At 41.2% G+C, this 26,134-nt stretch overlaps 1 protein-coding gene across 2 annotated transcripts in view; it reads right to left on the bottom strand.

The window, feature by feature from the left end:
* Positions 1–26,134, bottom strand: part of LOC130355786 (uncharacterized) — a 477,167-nt gene that overhangs the window by 347,690 nt on the left and 103,343 nt on the right. For both annotated transcript variants that reach the window (XM_056556452.1, XM_056556451.1), the window contains 7 exons: positions 19,979–20,105; positions 17,905–18,020; positions 13,207–13,311; positions 11,737–11,880; positions 7,859–7,988; positions 2,423–2,597; positions 2,039–2,172 (listed from right to left, as the gene is read on the bottom strand). In XM_056556452.1, the coding sequence (XP_056412427.1) occupies positions 2,039–2,172; positions 2,423–2,597; positions 7,859–7,988; positions 11,737–11,880; positions 13,207–13,311; positions 17,905–18,020; positions 19,979–20,105 (931 nt within the window). The remainder of the gene's footprint in view (positions 1–2,038; positions 2,173–2,422; positions 2,598–7,858; positions 7,989–11,736; positions 11,881–13,206; positions 13,312–17,904; positions 18,021–19,978; positions 20,106–26,134) is intronic.

The following is a 26,134-nucleotide window of genomic DNA, read 5'->3' as shown; positions in this document are numbered from 1 at the left end:
CGCCGAGCGCTCCGGGTCTCTGCTCCTCCCCGGAGCGCTCGCGGCGTTCCGCTCTCTGCAGCGCCCCGGTCAGACCCGCTGACCGGGAGCGCTGCACTGACATTGCCGGCGGGGATGCGATTCGCATCCCAAGTCACTTACCTGTCCCGGCCCCCGGCTGTCATGTCCTGGCGCTCGCGGCTCCGCTCCTTAGGGCGCGCGCGCGCCAGCTATCTAAGATTTAAAGGGCCAGTGCACCAATGATTGGTGCCTGGCCCAATTAGCCTAATTAGCTTCCACCTGCTCCCTGGCTATAATACCTCACTTCCCCTGCACTCCCTTGCCGGATCTTGTTGCCTTGTGCCAGTGAAAGCGTTTAGTGTTGTCCAAAGCCTGTGTTTCCAGATCTCCTGCTTTCTATATTGACTACGAACCTTGCCGCCTGCCCCGACCTTCTGCTACGTCTGACCTTGCCTCTGCCTAGTCCTTCTGTCCCACGCCTTCTCAGCAGTCAGCGAGGTTGAGCCGTTGCCGGTGGATACGACCTGGTTGCTACCGCTGCAGCAAGACCATCCCGCTTTGCGGCGGGCTCTGGTGAATACCAGCAGCATCTTAGAACCGGTCCACCGACACGGTCCACGCAAATCCCTCGCTGACACAGAGGATCCACATCCAGCTAGCCGAATCGTGACAGCAGCCTTAATAACCCTTTGGAGGGTAAAAAACCCTGTAACTAGGGTCCCACTAAAACAATTCTTTATTGGTATACATTAAAAACGTGAAGAAATGAAAACAAATAGTGAGTTAAAATTATCAGCTAATCCCTCTATTAGCTGGCCAATGTTAGCACTGCTATATGCAGTGTATTGTAGGTAGATATATCTCTTGTGTAGAGTAAATCGTTGATTGATCAGTGTTTCCCCTATTAGGCACAGTTTATTAACCTTTCTTGTTACTGTTAATCACAGTTTATTTCATAATTAGTTATTCTGTGTGGAGTGAGTAGCACTATTAAGGGTCTCCCACACCCTCCATATTCTGTATAACATTTCCAATGCTTCATTCGGGGGTCTCTCACACCCTCCGTATTCTATATAACATTTCCAATGCTTCAAACGGGGGTCTCTCACACCCTCTGTTTCCTGTATGGTTATTGTAATGAATAACAGCTCACACCCACTATATACTATATAGCCCTTTCAGTGCTTCATTACGAATTGAGCATTATTGGGGTCTTTCACATCCTCCATGTTATGTATGACACCTATAGTGCTTCACTCCATAGTAATGGGTTTATGCTGGCACAGTACTCTCCCTCCTATCTATCTGTTCCTTATGCCGCTATAGATGGATCTCTGTCTAAAATTAGTCACCAGCCTCCTCGATGTTTCACCAGAGTACTGGCTTTGTCAAGGGCAACGAGGCTCACGATTAGCCTCACCTATCCTATTCACACTTACATAGGCATGACAGACAGTCCAGGCACAGTGAAATGAAGCATGCTGCAGGACTTTTTCTTTCAGTGTCCCTTGCTGTGTAGTCTAAAGGCTGCAATGACTTCACTGGAGCATGGCTTTGGCGCGAGAACCTATACACTCCACAGCTTTTCGTATGGTGCAGTGTGCATGCCCAGAGCTCCTACGCTTTTGGGCCTGCGCAAGACTTGGAGGAGAGCAGGAGAGAATCCCACCATGTAGGCATGCATAGGGCAGAAGAGGCATTAATACAGCCCTGGGCACGGTGACTACTTAGTCGTACCAGGCCGCCAAGGGGACTATTTGCTTGAAATTTGCATACAGCACAGAAGGTTTTTAAACATTATTGCAAAGATTGCTGGCATGATAGAGGCATGGTAGAAATGTCTAATAATGCAAACTATCTTTCATCCAAATAAAGGCCAAAAATTTGAAACATGACTAACCTATTTTCAGATGATAACAGTCTGTCATTGGTTGGCTAAAACAACTGGTCATTGTCAAATTTCACCCGACAAATTTGAAAAAATCTGTTTTTATCCACTTCAATTCAAGACAATTCTGTTTTTCTATGTTTTAAATACCTTTAAGTAGGAGCTTAGCTTCAAGAATAAATCTAACAGGAAATTGACCAACTCCAACCATTCGAAAGCAGTTCAGGAGGTTATCAGGGAGCTTATAGTCAGAGTCAGAGCAGTTGTATGTAGGCAAAGTGACCCTAGGAAGCATAAATAAAGGTAACAAAATTGAATTACAGTACGATGATAACAAACACATATCTGTTAAAAAAAAGGGCATTTTTATCATTAAAGCAAAACTGTCCAAATGGTGTCAAATATCACACTATGTGACAGTTATATAAGCAGCACATCCCCTCATCTGTGATTGCCCAGCCCCAGAGCTGATTTCTTTGTGTTAGGTAAGACAATTACAATAGTAACCCAATTAGTGAATGAAGGCTTCCATACCTTTTAATGACTGCAATGCATGCACCTGATGGGCTTAAGGGGACGTCTTCCAACTGTAAAGTGACTGATTCTTTACCAAGATGTCTTGCTGACTGAATCTCTGTAAGAAACTGTGCAAGAAACATCATGCTTGGTTGAGGTAGCTGTTCAATTCCATTAATGCAAACCCAGGCTCCTGAAAACAAAACAAAAAAGATTAAATACTATACATTATTAGATTGTCTTAATTTTTATCCCCCCAATCTGACTTTCAATGTCACCTACAGTATTTCATGTGTTGTATGTACAGTATCTGATGTAATAGGTGGTTGGACTGGAGTGAATGGAATGGATCATATTATACTCCAGTGGGAAAAAAAAATTTCAAGTCAACTGGTACCAGAAAGTTATAGATATCTGTAAATTATTTCTATTAAAACATCACTACCCTTCCAGTACTTATCAGCTGCTATATACTACAGAGAAAGTTGTAGATAGTTATTTTCTGTCTGACCACAGTGCTCTTTGCTGCAACCTTTGTCTGTGTTAGGAACTGTCCAGAGCTGGAGAGGTTCCTTATGGGGATTTGCTTCTACGGACAGTTCCTGACACAGGCAGAGGTGTCAGCAGAGAGCACTCTCATTGGAAATAACTATAAAACTTCCTCTGTAGTATACAGCAGCTGATAAGTACTGGAAGGATTAAAATTTTTAAATAGAAGTAATTTACAAATCTGTAAAACTTTCTGGGACCAGTTGATTTTAAAGCATTTTTTTTTTTTTTTTACCAAAGTATCCCTTTAACCCCTTAACCCCTTAAGGACCGGGGGTTTTTCCGTTTTTGCATTTTCGTTTTTTGCTCCTTGCCTTTAAAAAATCATAACTCTTTCAATTTTGCACCTAAAAATCCATATGATGGCTTATTTTTTGCACCACCAATTCTACTTTGTAATGACGTCAGTCATTGTGCCCAAAAATCTACGGTGAAACGGGAAAAAAAATCATTGTGAGACAAAATTGAAAAAAAAAACGCCATTTTGTAACTTTTGGGGGCTTCCGTTTCTACGTAGTACATTTTTCGGTAAAAATGACACCTTACCTTTATTCTGTAGGTCCATATGATTAAAATGATACCCTACTTATACAGGTTTTAATTTGTCGCACTTCTGGAAAAAATCATAACTTCATGCAGAAAAATTTATACGTTTAAAATTGTCATCTTCTGACCCCTATAACTTTTTTATTTTTCCGTGTATGGGGCGGTATGAGGGCTCATTTTTTGCGCCGTGATCTGAAGTTTTTAACGGTATCATTTTTGCATTGATAGGACTTATTGATCGCTTTTTATTCATTTTTTCATGATATAAAAAGTGACCAAAAATGCACTATTTTGGACTTTGGAATTTTTTTGCGTGCACGCCATTGACCGAGCGGTTTAATTAACGATATATTTTTATAATTCGGACATTTCCGCACGCGGCGATACCATTTATGTTTATTTTTATTTTTATTTACACTGTGTTTTTTCTTTTATGGGAAAAGGGGGGTGATTCAAACTTTTAATAGGGAAGGGGTTAAATGATCTTTATTCACTTTTTTTGCACTTTTTTTTTGCAGTGTTATAGGTCCCATAGGGACCTATAACACTGCACACACTGATCTTTTACATTGATCACTGGTTTCTCATAAGAAACCAGTGATCGATGATTCTGCCGCATGACTGCTCATGCCTGGATCTCAGGCACTGAGCAGTCATTCGGCGATCGGACAGCGAGGAGGCAGGTAGGGGCCCTCCCGCTGTCCTGTCAGCTGTTCGGGATGCCGCGATTTCACCGCGGCTATCCCGAACAGCCCACTGAGCTAGCCGGCATGCTTTCGGTTTCACTTTAGACGCGGCGTTCAACTTTGAACGCCGCGTCTAAAGGGTTAATAGCGCGCGGCACAGCGATCAATGCCGCGCGCTATTAGCCACGGGTCCCGGCCGTTGTTAGAGGCCGGGCCCGAACCGCTATGACGCGGGGCCACGCCGTGGCCCCGCGTTATAGATCGGGAGTGGACACATGACGTTCCAGTACGTCATGTGTCCTTAAGGGGTTAAGGACTTTTAATTTTTAAGTTTTCGTTTTTTCCTCCTCGCCTTCTAAAAATCATAACTCTTTTATATTTTAATCGCCAGACTAGTATGAGGGCTTGTTATTTGCGCGACCAGTTGTCCTTTGTAATGACATCACTCATTATATCATCAAATGTATGGCGCAACCAAAAAACACTATTTTTGTGGGGAAATTAAAAAGAAAAACGTAATTTTGCTAATTTTGGAAGGTTTCGTTTTCACGCCGTACAATTTACGGTAAAAATGACATGTGTTCTTTATTATGAGGGTCAATACGATGAAAATGATACCCATTATTACATACTTTTATATTATTGTTGTGCTTAAAAAAAAAATCACAAACTTTTTAACCAAATTAGTACGTTTATAATCCCTTTATTTTGATGACCTATAACTTTTTTATTTTTCCGTATAAGCGGCGGTATGAGGGCTAATTTTTTGCGCCATGATCTGTACTTTTTTTTACACCACATTTGCATATAAAAAACTTTTAATACATTAATAAATAAAATGTATTAAAAAAAGTAGCAATTTTGGAAGTTTTTTTTTACGTTCACGCCGTTCACCATACGGGATCATTAACATTTTATTTTAATAGTACGGACATTTATGAACGCGGCGATAACAAATATGTCTATTAAATACATTTTTTATGCTTTTTGGGGGTAAAATAGGAAAAAACGGACGTTTTACTTTTTTTATTGGGGGAGGGGATTTTAAATTTTTTTACATTTTTTTTTACACTTGAATAGTCCCCATAGGGGACTATTCATGGCAATACCATGATTGCTAATACTGATCTGTTCTATGTATAGGACATAGAACAGATCAGTGTTATCGGCTATCTTCTGTTCTGGTCTGCTCGATCTCAGACCAGAGCAGAAGACGACGGGAGCCGGACAGAGGCAGGTGAGGGGACCTCTGTGCGGCGTTCTGAATGATCGGATCCCCACAGCAGCGCTGCGGGCAATCCGATCATTCATTGAAATCGCGTACTGCCGCAGATGCCGGGATCTGTATTGATCCCGGCATCTGAGGGGTTAATGGCGGGCGCCCGCGAGATCGCGGGCGTCAGCCATTGCCGGCGGGTCCTTGGCTGCGATCAGCAGCCAGGAACAGCCGCGAATGACACGGGCATCGCTCCGATGCCCGCGGTTATGCACAGGACGTAAATGTACGTCCTGGTGCGTTAAGTACCACCGCACCAGGACGTACATTTACGTCCTGCGTCCTTAAGAGGTTAAGGTGCCTATACACTAAACATCAAATTCTGTCATATTATTTAAATTGTTCAACTATCTTATGTGTAAGGAGTTTTCCAAAGGCCATGTTCACACAGCGGAATTTCAGAGTGGAATCCGGCAAAAAATATTCCATAGAAAGGAAATAAAATTTTCTTATGAAGTATATTAGAAAGGTAAATGTTTTGCCAAGATGTACAACATATAAAAAGTGTTTGTATCTGACAGGGCCTATTTAAAGCTAAACTATATGAATTTATTCTGCTACAATACATTTCTTTGACTCTTTTCAAATAAAACATATTAGAAATTCGAAAAATAAATACAATTAGGATTTAAGACACTAGATACTAAATGAATTTAAAATACCGTAATATCAACTGGTGTAAATGAAATCAGGTATCGCAACCACTGTGCAATTCATCCTGGTGACCATCTAAGCCATTCCTAAATTACCATCTGCTTTCCTTGTGTGCTTCCATGATAATCAGATATGCTCTGTACACAATTAGCATGACATGGCCCCCATGTGCAATCTAAAATGTTATTTTATTAGGAAAAGATTTCATCTGCACTCTCGCCCTACAGCTGCCAACATGTCCACAAGACTTATTTGTAGTTCTGTAACAGCTAATTGAAATTGTATTACTATAATGGAAAAGATTCCCTTTAACATTAAATCACTGCAGCAGGAGAATTTACAAATTAGCCCAATGACTCGGCCCTCGCTGGAAACACATCCTACGCAGAATAATGTAATTTTTCATAGTAAAAATGGCAGGATTGTTACAAAAGATTTACTGCTACAGACAATTAGGTTTTTCGAGCCATTTATTTTTTGCCTAGCAAACTGCTAAGGTTGTAAATGCTATTATGTAGAAATACTGCCCTTGATAAGACCTTTACAGTGGCATAGGTTTAAAGAAAACCCTTTAGTGGTAATAAATTATCAGCAAATTCTGATAATATTTTATTTCATTTCTTGCAAATATTATTGTATACACAATACCCTCTTTTTATCCTGTATATAAATATATGCTGGATCTGGATTCTACTAAGTAGCGCAGTGACTCAGGGGTAGCACTGTTTGCCTTGCAGCACTAGGTTCAAATCCCACTAAGGATAACATCTGACAATCCTGATCTATATAGTGTTCTGGCTTCAGTTAACCTGTCTTCTACATTAATCCTGGTTAATCTTGCTGCTATATTTCATGTTACCTGTTTAGTTCATATTCTCATATATTTATTGCTTTGGTCATGAGGCTCTTTGTTGCTACTTTGTATTCCTGTCATTATTTTGTGCTTCGGTTCTCTGTTTGTTTCTTTATTAGCTTGTTAGCTTGTGGAATTGTGGCCTAGGGCAATTACACAAGTAGGCATAGAAAGGGGTTTAGGGAAAGCTTAGGTGGCATTTGTTCCTGCCCTACGCTACGTGACCACACTGCAGGTGAGGGATTACACTAAATAATCAACTGCTAATGTTGTTGCTGCTGGGAAGCTTATGGGAGAGGGCAGCTGCCCTGAGCTTTATGGGTTGTCAGAGATAAAAAGGAAGCCTTGATTAACTTTTATAAAATAGTGTGGATCATTTTAAGCAGGCTTTTTTAGTTTTTTTCTAATTCTCTCCTGCATATAACAAATGCTAAGTCCTGCTCCCACTTCCTGTGTTCTATCTTGGGTGTCTTTGTACTATAGACAGATTTCCCATAGTAACAGGCAGTGGACAGCAGATTACAGAGAAGGTGAGAAAACTAGTGGCCAACACTTTAGAGATGTTTTTCTAGGGTAAGGATTAATTTATGGTACATCTACATAATGTTAGGAATCAAACACATGGAGGGAAGTTGTTTGAAATGACAGTGACTATCCTGTGGTTGGGATTACAGCTGGAGCAGACAGGACTTGAAGAGGATGGCTCCCTGCCTAGGGGACCACTTATTGGCCGGCGAGGAACACCTTTTAAAGTTCATAGCTTCACCATCGCTGCCGGCAGGAACGTCTCCCGGGCATGGTAAGGAAGGAGATTTTTACCATTAATAACATGTTGCCAGGAAAATTGTATAATCTGATGTCAGGTTCCTTTTGAAGAGAATAAATGGTACCTGAGGAGGCAAGTCCTTTGCAAATGTCTTTCAAAATGTTGTGATCTGAAGTCTTTGTGCAATGAAAGCTGTACAGCGGTTTTCCCAATGAAAAACATAACTCTTGGATGGTAGACTTCTTCCCAGAGGCCTGAAAAGCAGAAAATTAAAAATATATTTACATTGGCTTTCCTATCAGTGCATGTTTTTGCATGTCCCTCAGTAAAATGCTAATAGGGTACACACTATTAAAACTGTTAAAAATAACAGCATTAGAGACAACCAACTTAAACTTTACACTATTCCTCTAATGGGCTCAAATTTCAAAGTGATTTAACAAAGGACCCCTTAAAATAAAAGTTTGGTGATGTGAAATCAGTAATATTTGGCTCCTCAAACTGCAACCAAAACAAGTTTTTTATTTGACAGCAAACATAATATTAATTGTTATTAATATTATTTTCCACTTAATATCAATTTTGATTACATAATAACCAATATAATCCTTGAAGAATTACTAAATGCACTAGACACAACATTACTACCTTTAAAAGGAAAACTGACAAACGAGGTATCACTCACCAGAATCTGTAAACCTGTTGCAGAATTATGAGCAAAAGTAAAATACAGTATGTTAATTTAGAGAAACTAGGAATGGGGACGTTCCCATTGTGTTTTCAGTGACAATTGTACCGCTATCTCCTGCCTGTCCAACTCGCTCCTTCATTACTCATCACTCCTTCTTCTGGTGACATCGCTCCCACAGCTGAGCAAATTAGCTGCACAGCCGAAGATACAGAAGCAGGATCAGCGAAGTGTCTCCCTGCTCGGCTGTCAAAAGCAACATCCCCAGAAGAAGGAGTAAATAGTAATTAAGGGACTGGAGAGAGATAGTGGTACAATCGTTACTAAAAGCGCAATGGAAATGCTCCCATTGTTTCTCTAAATTAGCATATTTTTACTTTTGCTTATAACTCTGCAATTGGTCCACATTTGAAAGAGGGTCACCTCAGTGGCGGATCCAGGGGGGGGGGAGCAACGGGGCAATTGCCCCCCCCCCCAGATTTATGCCCCGCCCCCTAGAATGGTGAATGGTGGAGCCGAAGCTGTAAGCTTCCGCTCCACCATTCACTAACCTTGGCTGTCACACGCTGTGAGTACACAGCGTGTGAGCGGCGGGGTCGCGATCCACTGCAGGCCGGCGCGATGACGTCACATCATCGCGCCGGCACCCGGAAATCCCGTCCCCGCGGCCAGCATACAGTAAGTACTAAGAGTATGCTCAGGGCCCAGGGGATTTGGGGGACAGAATATGTGCCACTGTTAAGGGCACTATATCGTACAGGAGGAGGGGGATTTAAAAACTTAGGGGGGGGGAGAGAAAGGGGAATTTTTAATGTGAGGGGCTGCAGGGCAAAGCACTGGGGGCACTATATGTGAAGAGCACATGACAGGGGGGCCCCCTGTGCTGTGCCCACACATATAAATTATATGTGTGGGGCACAGCACAGGGGGTATTATATGTGAGGGGCACAGCACAGGGGGCATTATGTGTATGGGGCACAGCACAGGGGGCATTATATGTGAGGGGCACAGCACAGGGGGCATTATATGTATGGGGCACAACACAAGGGGCATTATATGATATAATTCCCCCTGTGCTGTGCCCCACACATATATTTCCCCCTCTGCTGTGCCCCACCACATATAATGCCCCCATCATGTGCCCCTCATATATAATGCCCCCATCCTGTGCCCCTCATATATAATGCGCCATCATGATCCCCTCACATATAATTCCCCCTGTGCTGTGCCCCTCACATATAATGCCCCCTGTGCTGTGCCCCTCACATATAATGCTCCAATCATGCGCCCCTCATATATAATGCCCCCATCATGCACCCCTCATATATAATGCTCCCATCCTGTGCCCCTCATATATAATGCGCCATCATGCGCCCCTCACATATAATGCCCCCTGTGCTGTGCCCCTCACATATAATGCTCCTGTCATGTGCCCCAAACATATAATGCCCCCTGTGCTGTGCCCCTCACATATAATGCCCCCTGAGGGGACAAGACAGGGGGCATTATATGTGAGGGGCGCATGATGGGGGCATTATATGTGAGGGGCAAAGAACAGGGGCATTATATGTGAAGGGCACAGCACGGGGCATTATATGTGAGGGGTGCATGATGGGGCATTATATGTGAGGGGTGCATGATGGGGGCTTTATATATGAGGGGCGCATGATCGGGGCATTATATGTGAGGGGCAAAGAACGGGGGCATTATATGTGAAGGGCACAGCACAGGGGGCATTATATGTGTGGAGCATGTAACAGGAGCATTATATGTGAGGGGCACAGCATGGGGGGCATTATATGTGAGGGGCACAGCACGGGGGGCATTATATGTGAGGGGCACAGCACAGGGGGCATTATATGTGAGGGGCACAGCACAGGGGGCATTATATGTGAGGGACGCATGATGGGGACATTATATGTGAGGGGCAAAGAACGGGGGAATTATATGCGAAGGGCACAGCACAGGGGGCAATATATTTTAGGGGCACAGGGCATTATTATGTGGGGGAACAGGACGGGTCATAATTATTATATGTAGGGGCACAAGATGGGGCATTATTACTATATGTGAAGGCACAGAGTGTTCTGCATTTCAGAAGTATATTGTAGATTATGATGAATTTCTGGGGTGGTATGTTTTTTATGGGCAACAATACATTTGGGTATTTTATTCAGAGGGTGCACTGCACAGCAAGTTATATTCAGAGAGTGCAGTGTGTGGTAGTATTAAATTTAGAGGGCACAGTGTGGGGTAGTAATATATTCAGAGAGTGCAGTGTGTGGTAGTATTATATTCAGAGAGTGCAGTGTTTGGTAGTATTACATTTAGAGGGCACAGTGTGGTAGTATTATATTCAGAGGGTGCAGTGTATGATAGTATTAAATTTAGAGGGCACAGTGTGGGGTAGTAATATATTCAGAGAGTGCAGTGTGTGGTAGTATTATATTCAGAGAGTGCAGTGTTTGGTAGTATTACATTTAGAGGGCACAGTGTGTGGTAGTATTATATTCAGAGGGTGCAGTGTATGATAGTATTATATTCAGAGGGTACGGTGTGTCGCGGTATTATGTTCAGAGGGTACAGTGTGTTGTTTATTCAGGGGATACAGTGTGTCAGAATTATATTCAGAAGGTATGTGCCAGTATTATATTCGAAGAATACAGTGTCTGGCAGGTTTATAATAATTATTGTTTTCATATAGAGGATCAGAATCCGCTGACATAGTGAGGAGCCGTCTGGGCGTCAAGTTCTGCAGAGAGAAGATTTAGCTGGAACAAGTCCCGGTGGTATGTACATCTGAATTATATAAGGGACGACTATAGAGAAGACATCACCTGTAATCACTGATATCATTCTGTATCCTCTTGTGTGTGTCCCATCAGAGCTGGAGTCACTTGTAAGTTCTGCAGTAATGATGGGTGAAACAACAACTCCCAGCATCCCCTCACCACTACTTAGGTCATACTGGAAGCTGTAGTTTTAAATGGTAAAAACTTCTTTAGCGCTTTCCCATTCTGTGGCAATTGGTATATTTGATTATTATTCTGACATGTGAGCACGGCCAAAAAGTCTTAAACAAGGTTAGGACTGTATGATACATTTAATAACATTGTAAGTTATGTAAGCAACATCTTATTTTCTGTCCGCCAACACAAAATACTCTAATAGTGCCCCTCCCGAGACTCCACTCTGGATCCGCCCCTGGGTCACCTACACTATAAGTCCTTGTGTTCAGCTTAGTTTGGGTGACCCTCTTGTTAGTTTTCCTTTAAGGAAATATTTTTAGCAAAAAAAAAATTAGCAATTCTTACCTGTGGTCCTACACACATGACATCAATTCCAGCGGACACTGCACCCATAACACTTAGAAAGATACGTTCAGTAAGTGGTGTGATGAAAATATGCTCCACTGACCCTTGGTACTCATAACCATAGTTAAGTTTAGAATCACCAATCTGTATGCAGATAGTAAATTAGAAAATATATGAAAACCTTTACTAATGGACTGAAAGAAAAACTTCAACGATACACAATCATTTATGGACAGTATAGTTTTTGTAACAACCAAGAAGGTTAGATAGCTGTGTGGATTTCTACCTCCTCAATGATGTCTTATAATGTGAGAGGATGGTTTCTGTACAGGCTACTAAATGTCTATGACTAAATCAGAAATTATTCCTAAAGAACAAAAAAAGTAGGATTTGGCCAAGAGCAGCCAGCATAATTGTATACAAGTTCTATTTTCTATATTGTGATGACTTTACCTTGATTTTATCCAACTATAAGGGGCTATCAAACAAAATTCTTCTATACCCATTTGACTTTTTTACTTGTTAAATCATGGATTACCGGTACCTAGCTTAGCCTTTGCATTTCATTTATTTGATCTTGCTTAAGAAAAAAGAATGAAACATATGTATGTATATTACATTTATGTATATAATATGAATATGTATATTACATTTAAAGGGGTATTCCGGCTTTATACATCTTATCCCCTATCCAAAGCATAGGGGATAAGATGTATGATCGCAGGGGTCCTGCCGCTGGGGGCCCCTGTAATCTTGGTGTGGCCCCCGATATGAAAAGAGGGGATAAGATGTATAAAGCCGGAATAACCCTTTAACTAGAATTTCGCATTTTTCTAAAGGAAATATGTCATCATTTTAATGCTGCCCAAATTACAGTAACATGTAACAATGGTGTTAGAAACACTGCAGCATTTAAGAGTAGTTCAGAGGAATTATAGTAATAAAACTATTCAGGAATGGGGATTCAAGTCATTAAGGTGGTCCCCAGCGGCTTCTTCTCGCCCCAACAGCCTTTTGTAATATATTTCTTCCTATTAACAAATAGGGAGAGATCTATCAATCAAGACCTATGGGGAGAGGGAAAGCCTCTAGGGAGGACCCAATGATTTAGAGCCCTATGGCTTTAGTTTTTGAAGGCTGTCTGACAATTCCCAGTATTCACAGGAAATCATTTTATTTTGCCCAATCAGTTCTTATGTCCATTTTTACAGCTTTGGTACTTGTTTACTGTCAAGAGAACCCATTCTTCACACTGTACAGTGGTTGATCTGAACATATGTCTGTACATTGTGAACAAAATCTCAAATGAAATTGACCTAATACGTATAGAGATTTGTATGCACCTACAATGCCATTATCACATGAAGTGTCTGTACATAAAATATAACTCAAACGCAAATAAATATTACTCAAAAACTCACAAGGTTTTGTAGTAAATTATTGTAATATTCTGTTACAGTAAAGACTCACCTTCACAATGATATCCTTAGTGTTATCATCACATTCATAACACAATGGCGGGCTTTGTTTCCATACAGATGTTGCTCCTGGCTCTGTTTCCTTCATAACATCACGCTAAAAATACGATAAAAATGTTTACATTTTTAGTATAATTTCATAGCATTAGTTGTTACAGTCTTACACCTAACAGACATGAAAAAAGCAGAAACAAATTTTATTATGACCATTCGGAATCTGGATGTGTTTTTTATATATTTTTTGGATAATTCACATATAGGATGTGTTTTTTATATATTTTTTGGATAATTCACATATTTCTATAAACCACTTTTAATTTCTATTAGTTAAACAGATTAGCCTTGATTTCATGCAGCAAGTGAGCAATATTTTTTTTCATTGTCAGACTGATAGTTCAAAACAACATCTACATCATGTCTCCATCTATAAACCAACATTCCATCTTCACAATCTATAACAGATGTATATAATCACCATCTATACTCAACCGGCATCCAATCCAAGCCCAGACAACGGCCTCCAATTGTCTGAGGAGGCAAGCAGCGCCTCCACCCTACAGCCACCTGCCCCCACCCAGCTGGTTCAAGGAACTGGTGAGAGGAGGATCTAATCTCCCTGCATTTAACTGTATCTCCTATGTGACTAGCACTGCTTACATCATTCTAGCCTAGCCTGCCTAGTAGAAGCCAGAGCAGCAATGCAACATGGGAATCAGGTCAGGTGAGTATTCTTAGGGAGACAGGTTATCTTGAGTCATGTTCCCAAACCTTTAGTTCTTCAGTTGTTTCAAAAGTACAGCTCCCATCATGACCTTCTGTCAGTGTATGGTGTGAGTTGTTTCATAGACTGGGAAACAATGATTAAAGGGTACCTCTCACCAAATAAACTTGTGATATATTTTAGATTAATGAATGTTGAATAACTTTCCAATAGCATGTTAATGAAAAATATGCTTCTTTCTATTGTATTTTTCCTGACCAGTCCTGTCAGCAAGCATTTCTGACTCATGCTGGAGTCCTAAACACTCAGAGCTGCCAGCCTGCTTTGTTCACCGCCAAACAGGCTGTGAACAAAGCAGGCTGGCAGCTCTGAATGTTCTCCTTTGTGAACAAAGCAGACTGGCAGCTCGTAGTGTTTAGAACTCCAGCATGAGTCTGAAATGCTTGCTGCCAGGACTGGTAGGGAGACCCCTAGTGGTCATTTCTTCAAAGTGGAAAATTAAATAGAAAGAAGCATATTTTTTAATAACATGCAATTGTAAAGTTATTCTGCATATATTAATCTATAATATATCAAAAGTTATTTTGATGAGAGGTACCCTTTAAGAGCACAGTGGCACAGTTCATTAGGGGGCACAGTGGCACAGTTAAATAGGGGCACAGTTTAATAGTGAGACGGGCACAGATTAATAGTGCCCGTGGCCATGTTCATTAGAGGGCAGTAGTATACTTTATTAGGGGGCAGTGGAACAGTTTATTAGGGGCACAGTGGCACAGTTTATTAACCCCTTAACGACGCAGGACGTATATTTACGTCCTGTGCCGGCTCCCGCGATATGAAGCAGGATCGCGCGATATGAAGCAGGATCGCATCAACGGCCGGGACCCGCGGCTAATACCACACATCGCCGATCGCGGCGATGTGCGGTATTAACCCTTTAGAAGCGGCGGTCAAAGCTGACCGCCGCTTCTAAAGTGAAACTGAAAGTGACCCGGCTGCTCAGTCGGGCTGTTCGGGACCGCCGCGGTGAAATCGCGGAGTCCTGAACAGCTGATCGGACACCGGGAGGGCCCTTACCTCCCTCCCCGGTGTCCGATCGACGAATGACTTCTCCGTGCCTGAGATCCAGGCAGGAGCAGTCAAGCGCCGATAATGCTGATCACAGGCGTGTTAATACATGCCAGTGATCAGCATAGGAGATCAGTGTGTGCAGTGTTATAGGTCCCTATGGGACCTATAACACTGCAAAAAAAATGTAAAAAAAAAGTGTTAATAAAGGTCATTTAACCCCTTCCCTAATAAAAGTTTGAATCACCCCCCTTTTCCCATAAAAAAAATAAAACAGTGTAAAAAAAAATAAAAAATAAACATATGTGGTATCGCCGCGTGCGTAAATGTCCGAACTATAAAAATATATCATTAATTAAGCCGTACGGTCAATGGCGTACGCGCAAAAAAATTCAAAAGTCCAAAAAAGCGTATTTTGGTCACTTTTTATACCATTAAAAAATGAATAAATAGTGATCAAAAAGTTTGATCAAAACAAAAATCATACCGATAAAAACTTCAGATCACGGCGCAAAAAATAAGTCCTCATACCGCCCTGTACGTGGAAAAATAAAAAAGTTATATGGGTCAGAAGATGACATTTTTAAACGTATAAATTTTCCTGCATGTAGTTATGATTTTTTCCAGAAGTGCGACAAAATCAAACCTATATAAGTAGGGTATCATTTTAACCGTATGGACCTACAGAATAATGATAAGGTGTAATTTTTACCGAAATATGCACTGCGTAGAAACGGAAGCCCCCAAAATTTACAAAATGGCGTTTTTTTTTCGATTTTGTCGCACAATTATTTTTTTTTCCGTTTCGCCGTGCATTTTTGGGTAAAATGACTAATGTCACTGCAAAGTAGAGTTGGCGACGCAAAAAATAAGCCATAATATGGATTTTTAGGTGGAAAATTGAAAGGGTTATGATTTTTAAAAGGTAAGGAGGAAAAAAGAAAGTGCAAAAACGGAAAAACCCTGAGTCCTTAAGGGGTTAAGGGGCAGTGGCACAGTTCATTAGGGGGCATAATGGCACAGTTTATTAGAGGGGCAGTAAAACAGTTTATTATGGGCACAGTGGCATTGTTCATTAGGGGCACAGTTCATTGGGAGCATAGTGGTACAGATCTTTAAGGGCACAGTTTATTGGTGGAACAGTGGCACAGTTTATTAGGGGCAGTGGCACAGTTCATTAGGGGCAGTGAAACAGTTTATAAGGAGCACAGTTTATTAGGGGACACAGTGGCACAGTTCATTAGGGGCAGTGGAACAGTTTATTAGGGGCACAGTTGTACGGTTAATTAGGGAGAAGTGACACAGTTTATTGGAGGGCACAGTGGTACAGTTCATTGAGGCGGCAGTAGAACAGTTTATTGGGGGCAGTGGAAGAGTTTATTATGGGCACTGTGGCATAGTTCATTAAGGGCAAAGCTGCACAGTTGATTGGGGCCACTGACAGTTTATTAGGGGATCAGTGACATAGTTTATTAGGGGAGCAGTGACACAGTTCATTTGGAAGCAAAGTTCATTAGGAGAGCAGTAACACAGTTTATTAGGGGAGCAGTGACACAGTTATTAGGGGCCACAGTGGCACAGTTCATTTGGAAGCAAAGTTCCTTAGGAGAGCAGTGACACAGTTTATTAGGGGAGCAGTGGCACAGTTGATTGGGGCCACTGACAGTTTATTAGGGGAGCAGTGGCACAGTTATTAGGGGCCACAGTGGCACAGTTGATTGGGGCCACTGACAGTTTATTAGGGGAGCAGTGGCACCGTTATTAGGGGCCACAGTGGCACAGTTCATTTGGAAGCTAAGTTCCTTAAGAGAGCAGTGACACAGTTTATTAGGGGAGCAGTGGCACAGTTATTAGAGGGCACAGTGGCACAGTTGATTGGGGCCACTGACAGTTTATTAGGGGAGCAGTGACACAGTTATTAGGGGCCACAGTGGCACAGTTCATTTGGAAGCAAAGTTCCTTAGGAGAGCAGTGACACAGTTTATTAGGGGAGCAGTGGCACAGTTATTAGAGGGCACAGTGGCACAGTTGATTGGGGCCACTGACAGTTTATTAGGGGAGCAGTGGCACCGTTATTAGGGGCCACAGTGGCACAGTTCATTTGGAAGCTAAGTTCCTTAAGAGAGCAGTGACACAGTTTATTAGGGGAGCAGTGGCACAGTTATTAGAGGGCACAGTGGCACAGTTGATTGGGGCCACTGACAGTTTATTAGGGGAGCAGTGACACAGTTATTAGGGGCCACAGTGGCACAGTTCATTTGGAAGCAAAGTTCCATAGGAGAGCAGTGACACAGTTTATTAGGGAAGCAGTGGCATAGTTCTCTGGGGGGGGGGGGGGTCAGTGGCAAAGCTCATTAGGGGAGTAGTAGCAGAAATCCCACAATTAAATCTGTAGCATCAAATCCTCACCAAAGTGTGTGGATTTTGGTGTAGATTTGTTGCAGATTTGCCACTGTGAATTTTAGAGCAGAATGTGGTAAAAAAAAGAAAGAAAAAGAGTTGACGTATTTAAAGTTTGCAATGGAGGCTGTATTGGGGATCTTGATTTCTCCCCTAAAGTCATTGTTGAAAATATGCAATAAATTCACAGTGTATCTGCAGCAAAAGCTGAAAGATTGCAGATTTCCACCCTATATGGTTTACCATTGAGAGTATAATAGTTCTTAGCATTTTGGGGGAGGGGGGGGGGGAGCGTTTTTACCAAAATTGGTACTGCATTTCATATGCCAGTCTAAAGTATACCCCTATCAGTGCTGGACTGCACTGGATTTATCAAGAGGCGCATGCAGCAGCCTCAGAAATCTACAACTTCAGGCTGACGTAGATTTTCACTGCAATTTACCCTTGCTAGCAGGCATAAATAAAAGGATTGTAGAGGCATTTGTAATGAATAAGGATTACCTGATATAGTAACAGAAGGATATGATTAGTTAAGTTCAACACATCCCTTGTAGACAATGAAGTCTTGAAAGCTACAAGGTCATCATCTTGCTCTTTGCTCAAATTCACTTCTCCAACTGTAAAAAGTTCAAGAAAAAAATTGCAAACTATAAGATTTATATAATATTGCAGATTAAAGTTAATGTTTTTCTTAATACATTCCAGCTTTTTTTTAAGCATGCATATATTTTCGTGATGACAATAAAAATGAATATTATATATTTATGGTCCCCAGAAAAGTAGTCACATATAATGTCAATTGTTTTGGTTGTTTCTGACCTTTTCCAGTGGTACAGTGGTCCCTCAACATATGATGGTAATTGGTTCCAAATGAACCATCATTACTTGAATCCATCATATGTTGAGGGATCCGTGCAATAATAAAAGACAAAGTTATACTCACATGTCCCTGCCGCTCTGGATCATCATTGTTGCCCTGGATCATCGCTCTCCATCACCGTCATCACGTCGCCACACACGCCGCCCCTATTGGATGACGGGACAGCGAGTGCGGCGACGTGATGACTACGAAGAAGAGTGACGGCCATGCAGCGGAGCATGAAGAGGACGGTCCTGAGCAGCGGGGACAGGTGAGTGACACTTACAGGGGCACATTAAACGGCTATCCGGCGGCAGCTGAAGCAGTCTGTGCTGCTGGATAGCTGTTTATGCGATGTCCCCGACATACAAAACCATTGTATGCTGATGCTGCCTTCAACATGCGATGACCTCTGAGAGGCCATCGTATGCTGAAATGATCGTATGTCGGGGCCATCGTAAGTCAGGGGATCACTGTATCTGTATACAATGAAGTGATTAGGCATGAACTGTGGTGTAGTTTCCTACGTGTTATTGTGTTACCCTAGGCCTACTAATGGATTTCTTGCTGAACTCTTAATTTCGTGAACACAAAGACTTTTAACTGAGTAATGTAAAAACTGTACACAAATTGATATGAAACTAGACTGAGCTCTGTGCGTTTCTTTGAGAAAAAAATGCATAATTAACTTTGACTTTAAACTTTGCAGGATTTCTGTGTATTATTTTTATTGCACATTTTTATTACGGCATTCTTTCTGTAATAATTGCTCATATTTTTGTTTCTAACACAGGATTTATGAAAAGAAAAATTTTACACAAGTCATTTACTGCTGACAAATCCGGAGGAGAGGCTATATAAGCTTTGACTAGAAAGCATATATCCAGCTCTAAAGTGCTGTGTGAAGCCATTATTGATTCCTAAGCAAGAATGGATGTGCACTGAACACAGGTTACATGGGTTTATGAAAAGAATCATGGCAGATCAATAGCTTTTTGCCCTTACTTATCCATCATACCTGTTTATAAAAACACAAGTATACTGGCCATTACTTTCAGCAGAGAAATCAATATTTCCAATGCTGCAGAATGTTATTGCTTTGCCCGCAATGTAGCTTATAGAACTAAATACCTTAACAGTTCGAATGAAAAGAGGGTTCCACCTATATTTTGCAGAAAGGAAATTGCATATTTTAAAACTCTCTCTGAGGTTCTATCCCAGCATGCTCCACGAAATAAACCCAGTAATCGCTGTCTTACGACTACCTCATTATAGTCATATGCCTGCCCTCGAGCAGGTCTGAAGAACTTGTGTCAATTTCCACAAATGGATTGACTTAAGGGCAATAAGTAAAACAAGGGTAGAAAAGTACAGTGTTCTCCATAGCTCATGCACTTGGCTCAGTAAGTGTCTATGATAAGGTATAATTTATGGCACATGTGGTAAGCCTTTACAAGCCAATTGCTTTCTTTTCAGATTATTCTGTAGTGTTAGTCATTTCAAGACATTTTATATCAAGTACTCTTCCTGGGAAATAGCTGGATCACAGACGATTCCAGTGCGTTTTAACACAAATGCACAATGGCATGGCAACACTCGCTAATGTTAAAAATGAACATTCAGACCATTTTTAAAAGACTTTTATAGATATTCAACTCTCCAAGGATCCTGGAGCAGATCAATGGACGCCAACCAAGATCATTAAGTATGACTTACCTTGCCCATTTCCTTTCCTCTCTGCCTTGGAGGTTCTTTCTGAATGCAGCTGAATGTCTTTCTGGGGAATTTCATTTAATATTTTGGCAGCATGCTCAATTCCTTCTGTCAGAATCTTAAGGCAGGCCTATAAATATAAGGTAGAATATTTTATTGCTAGAGTCAGCAAAATGATTTTGTTCAATGAGCTCCTAACTTAAAGCAGTTTATTATGATTATTATGATTACCTCATTGGCAGCTGGTGAATTCTAAGTGTATAATGCTCTCCACATGTCTTCAGCTTTACATGAATACAATCAGGCTTTGTTAGTTCTAGAACATACCCACACCATGACCTGTAGCCGCTATGGCCATCAGCACACTCACACTATAAATCAATTGACCTTTTCAGTTTTACAAAGGATTACTCATGAACACCATCATTTTCTCTTATATAGGTGTCTACTAAACATGCATGTACATTGCATGTATCTAGCTAAAGAAATACAGTTTCCATTTGATAAAATAGCAAATTACTGGAAAGATTTCAAGGCAGTGTCATACCTACCATGGAGGCAGGTCCTACAAATGCTAGATGCCCCTAAAGAGAGGGTGTTTCTTTGCCTTTGCCTCAATGGGTTACACCCCAAGCATGCAGCAAAATATTTAAGAACTGTCCTATGTCTCAATTTACCTTTTCTTGGAGGCATAGTGGCAAATATATAGTTATGTATAAAGTGGGGGTACACTTTCCTCAAGTCTGGGCTTGATTGTCACCAATAAATGGGTGTATATAAAATTCAAAATATATGTAAAAAATGATGTAGATCCAGTGAATTAATTTAAAACAATTTATTATTACAATGATAGTGCTTGTGGTGTCCTTTGTAGGGCCCTTACATCGGACTCACCATGATAAGCAAGGTAGTGAATGTATAAAATATTCATACAATGAAATAATATAAAATAAAATAGACATATAATATACAGGGTAAAAAAGTGCTGGTATCCCAGTGTGGCAAATAGTCTGTAGCGCTTATAGATGTAAGCACGGAGATCGTGCCTTGTATGGTTGATTACAAATAGTCTGAGTAGCAATGTCTCTGTATAGCTCGTATCTGGTCAGGATACTGCATGCGGCAGCGTGTTGGTAAGGGGTTAAAAATCAATACGTTCTGCGGCGCTGGGGTTTCCTTGTGTGTATCCCACTCTACTCTGGCGGTACAGGGATAGAGATTGGTGAGTGGGATATAGGTAGTCTCTTAATTGTAATCCTGTGGGTGCATGAGGCAGCGTTCTGCAGCACTGGAGGCCCCTCAAATGTGGACCACTCTACCCCGGCGGCACAGGGAAAGTTTTGAGTGGTTTTGGGGATTTGGCACACTGTGCCTCTTACCAGCAATGTCCTGGAGCCTGGTTGCCGGAAAAAGGTTTTCGCTGGGGAGATGTCCACTGGCAGGCGGGATGCGTACAACCACGGAAGCGTGCTCCGGCAAATTTCATGCGATACGGTGAATGATGGTAAAGATCGTTGGGTTTGCCAAACCCCACTCACTCATCTCTATCCCTGTACCGCCAGAGTAGAGTGGGATACACAAAAGGAAACCCCAGCGCCGCAGAGCACATTGATTTTAGCCCCTTACCAACACACTGCCACATGCAGTATCCTGACCAGATACGAGCTATATAGAGACATTGCTACTCAGACTATTTGTAATCAACCATAGAAGGCACGATCTCCGTGCATACATCTATAAGCGCTACAGACTCTTTGCCACACTGGGATACCAGCACTTTTTTTTACCCTGTATATTATATGTCTATTTTATTTCATTGTATGAATATTTTATACATTCACTACCTTGCTTTTCGTGGTGAGTTCGATGTAAGGGCCCTACAAAGGACACCACAAGCACTATCATTGTAATAATAAATTGTTTTAAATTAATTCACTGGCTCTACATAATTTTTTACATATATTTTATATACACCCATTTATTGTTGATAATCAAGCCCAGACTTGAGGAAAGTGTACCCCCACTTTATACATTGTTCGCAGGTTGTATGTGATACACAACCTTTTTCACATTAGTACTCGTCTGGCAGTAATACTTTTGTCCCTATTGTGGGGTTGCATCTACCTATACACATTTTTAAATATATAGTTATACATACAGAACAAATAGAAACGGCACAACCAAAGTCCAAAAGAAAATAAGAAGTCGGGGTGCCCGCATACTTGGAACCTGGGTCCACTGGTTCCTCAATCAGTACACAGAACAATATGATGCAGCACGCCACAAGGTTGCAGAAAATGGTGGTTTATTCCATCATGTACATAGATAACGTTTCGCCAGTCTCACACTGGCTTTTTCAAGTTTCACTTGAAAAAGCCAGTGTGAGAGAGGCGAAACGTTGTCTATGCACATGATGGAATAAACCACCATTTTCTGCAACCTTGTAGCGTGCTGCATCATATTGTTCTGTGTAGTTATACATACAGCTAGAAATCACTAAATCAAGATATAGGTTAGCATTCATTATGGATTGTGATAGGACTGTGTTCGCTAACACATAGTCAGGCTATTTATTACTCTACACCATAATCTTTCATAAGAAATCATATAATAAGCACTCTAGGCTCCTTTTAATGGAGTTGTTTATGGTCAGCAATATATGGCTGCTCCTTCAGTATCATATGTCTTTCTGACTAGTATTGCAGCTTAGCCCTATTCACAGGGCTCAGTTGTGATACTTATGTACAGTCCATACAAATTCTACAAGAAAGTTGCCATGTAGTATTGATCCTATATAACCCTTATTACCACTATGTTACTTTGATTCCTGAGAGTACTGAAACTGAGTAACAGTGAGTTAGACAATGTGACCAAAACCTGTGACCAGAATAAAAAATAAAAAAACAGTTATTAAACCATTTTGTAGCCTTGGGTGCCCTAATTCCAATGCTATTTTTTGTTCCTATAACCTCAGGTTGGGGAGGCATGAATCATACCCTTTTTTTTTTTAAATAAATAAAGTTGATGCCCATTTTAAAGTGCAGACAGTCAACCAAATAGTTAAAGTCCTATATCTTGGGAATAGGGGCACCAAAACAAAATAGAAAAATAAAAAGAGCACTACAATCAGGACACTTTTTTTCATACTGATCAAAGCTCCTCTTTAAAGGGGCATTCCGTCATCAGGTAAGAAAAAATGTAATAAAATAAAATAGTTGCAGAAGCATATAGCATTGCTTACCTGGCTGGCACAGTTCTAAAATCACCAAGCATTTTTTTGTTTTGTGGATATGTACCACCTTTCAGACAATATCAGCATTAACAACTTCCTGGTTAAGTAGCTCAATATTACAATTTCCAGAATACATTGCCTTTCTCTAGAATACATTGCCTTTCATCAGTGATTTATCACAGCCTCACCCAAATAGGTAATGAAGCATAAAGTCTAAGGGTGAATTTACACGTGGCAGATTAATTTCAGAAATTTCTTCAACTGTCCCATTCATGAGAAATATTCCTATTTAGATAAATGGAACAGTTTTTATGTTGCAGAAATGTGTAAATCTGCCTAAAACCAAAACTGTCTGGTTTTGTCTATAACAACCAATCACAGCTCAGCTTCATTTTACCAGAGCTCATTAAGGCTAACTTCACATTGCCATCTGTGAGCAATTCCGTCAAAACGATGGGAGCTTAGCAGAGAAAAAAATAGCGCATGCACTATTTTTTTTCTTGGGTAAATTACTGGATCCCCAATGGTCCCTATTCAAGTCAAAGGGATCCGTCAGGAGCCAGTGGTGATGCGGTGGAATCAGTTGTGCTCCAACCCATTTAGGGGGCCATCCTGCATAAACAAAAAAAGCCAAAAGAATGCAGATCGAGACTGTACACAACGGCAATGTGAACCCAGCCTTAGATGTGAAAGCTGAGCTGTGATTAGTTGTTATCGCAAATACCGTAGATAAATCTGAGCCATTTTGTTGACAAATATTTTTTAGATTTAGATGAGTACTGACATATTTCATAATTTGGTAGGAGGTCTCCTTTAAAGGCTAAATAGCCCAATGGAGAACACAGAGACTAACCTGATAATGATGTATACAGAAATGTAAAGTCAAAGTCAGATGGCGACTGATTATTTCCAACCGCAGGTAAAAAATCCATGCAAGTGAAATGTGGATACCATTATCTATCAGTGGCCTCCTTTCATCAATGCTGCCTTTGTGCTGACTAGGCTTTTGTTTCATGCACATGTAATAACATAATATGTTACTGGCTATAAACTCAGGCTGTACATAGGCCTTTCCCGAGTGCTATTTTAAAAATGTTAATGACAGTTGAATATTATTCTGTGGGGATATGCATTGCAAAGGTTCCAGATATTCTTTTACTTATTATACTATTTCTAAAAAGGTTATCCACAATGTCCTTAGGGGGGAATATTTATCTTACATATGTGTTGGCTATGATTAATAGATTTCAGGTGTTATTGCTGTGATATAAGGGAAATTACATTATTTTGTCCAAATGAATTACTGGAAAAATCATTAAATCTGTCAGTAGCCATATGAAAGAGCTAGTAGATGACCCGAGGTCACAATTTTCAATAAGTATGACTATAGGTGGCTGAGTTAAAGAGGCAGATCGTATCTAAAAATCTAATTCTGTAAACACTAAGATGATGATAATCTATTACCTGTGACCAGACTGCTTGAGTTTAAACCTCTGCAGAGTCATGGGCTGTTTGTCGTTTCCAGATTAAAATCTACTTTCAAACAATTTTTCACAGACAGCCCTTTGGGACTTCTACATAAACTGAATTTCAATGTGGAATCTAGAACACATGTACTACTAATGGTTGACTCAGTCTCTTCCCCTAGAAGTTGTGAGCCTACTCAGGATTTTCTTTGTACATAGGCATAACAACATATACCTATATCAAAATATAAAGTGACCCAAAACAAACTGCTTTTCTATTGAAAGCTAAAAAGGAATACAGGCCCAACTGATAAAACCATCATTGTATGTATAGAGTATGTATATACACTGCTCAAAAAAATTAAGGGAACACTAAGATAAGACATCCTAGATCTGAATGAATGAACTAATCATATGAAATACTTTCGTATTTACCTAGTTGAATGTGCTGACAACAAAATCACACAAAAATTATCAATGGAAATCAAATTTATCAACCCATGGAGGTCTGGCTATGGAGTCACACTCAAAATCAAAATGGAAAACCACACTACAGGCTGATCAAACTTTGATGTAATGTCCTTAAAACAAGTCAAAATGAGGCTCAGTAGTGTGTGGCCTCCACATGCCCGTATGACCTCCCTACAAAGCCTGTGAACGCTCCTGATGAGGTGGTGGATGGTCTCCTGAGGGATGTCCTTCCAGACCTGGACTAAAGCATCCGCCAACTCCTGGATAGTCTGTGGTGCAACGTGGCATTGGTGGATGGAGCGAGACATGATGTCCCAGATGTGCTCAATTGGATTCAGGTCTGGGGAACGGGCGGGCCAGTCCATGGCATCAATGCCTTCCTCTTGCATTAACTGCTGACACACTCCAGCCACATGATGTCTAGCATTGTCTTGCATTAGGAGGAACCCAGGGCCAATCACACCAGCATATGGTCTCACAAGGGGCCTGAGGATCTCATCTCGGTATCTAATGGCAGTCAGGCTATCTCTGGCAAGCACATGGAGGGCTGTGTGGCCCCCCCCAAAGAAATGCCACCCCACACCATTACTGACCCACCGAAAAACTGGTCATGCTGGAGGATGTTGCAGGCAGCAGAATGTTCTCCACGGCATCTCCAGACTCTGTCACTTGTGCTCAGTGTGAACCTGCTTTAATCTGTGAAGAGCACAGGGCGCCAGTGGCGAATGTGCCAATCTTGGTGTTCTCTGGCAAATGCCAAACGTCCTGCTCGGTGTTGGGCAGAAAGCAAAAATCCCACCTATGGATGTCAGACCCTCATACCACCCTCGTGGAGTCTGTTTCTGACTGTTTGAGTGGACACATGCACATTTGTGGCCTGCTGGAGGTCATTTTGCAGGGCTGTGAAATTGCTCCTCCTTGCACAAAGGCGGAGGTAGCGGTCCTGCTGCAGCGGTCCTCCACGTCTCCTGAAGTACTGGCCTGTCTCCT

The sequence above is a fragment of the Hyla sarda genome, chromosome 2, assembly GCF_029499605.1.
Source record: "Hyla sarda isolate aHylSar1 chromosome 2, aHylSar1.hap1, whole genome shotgun sequence".
NCBI lineage: Eukaryota > Metazoa > Chordata > Amphibia > Anura > Hylidae > Hyla > Hyla sarda.
Note: the sequence above shows the minus strand (reverse complement) of the source record. Positions and strands in the feature narration are given on the sequence as shown.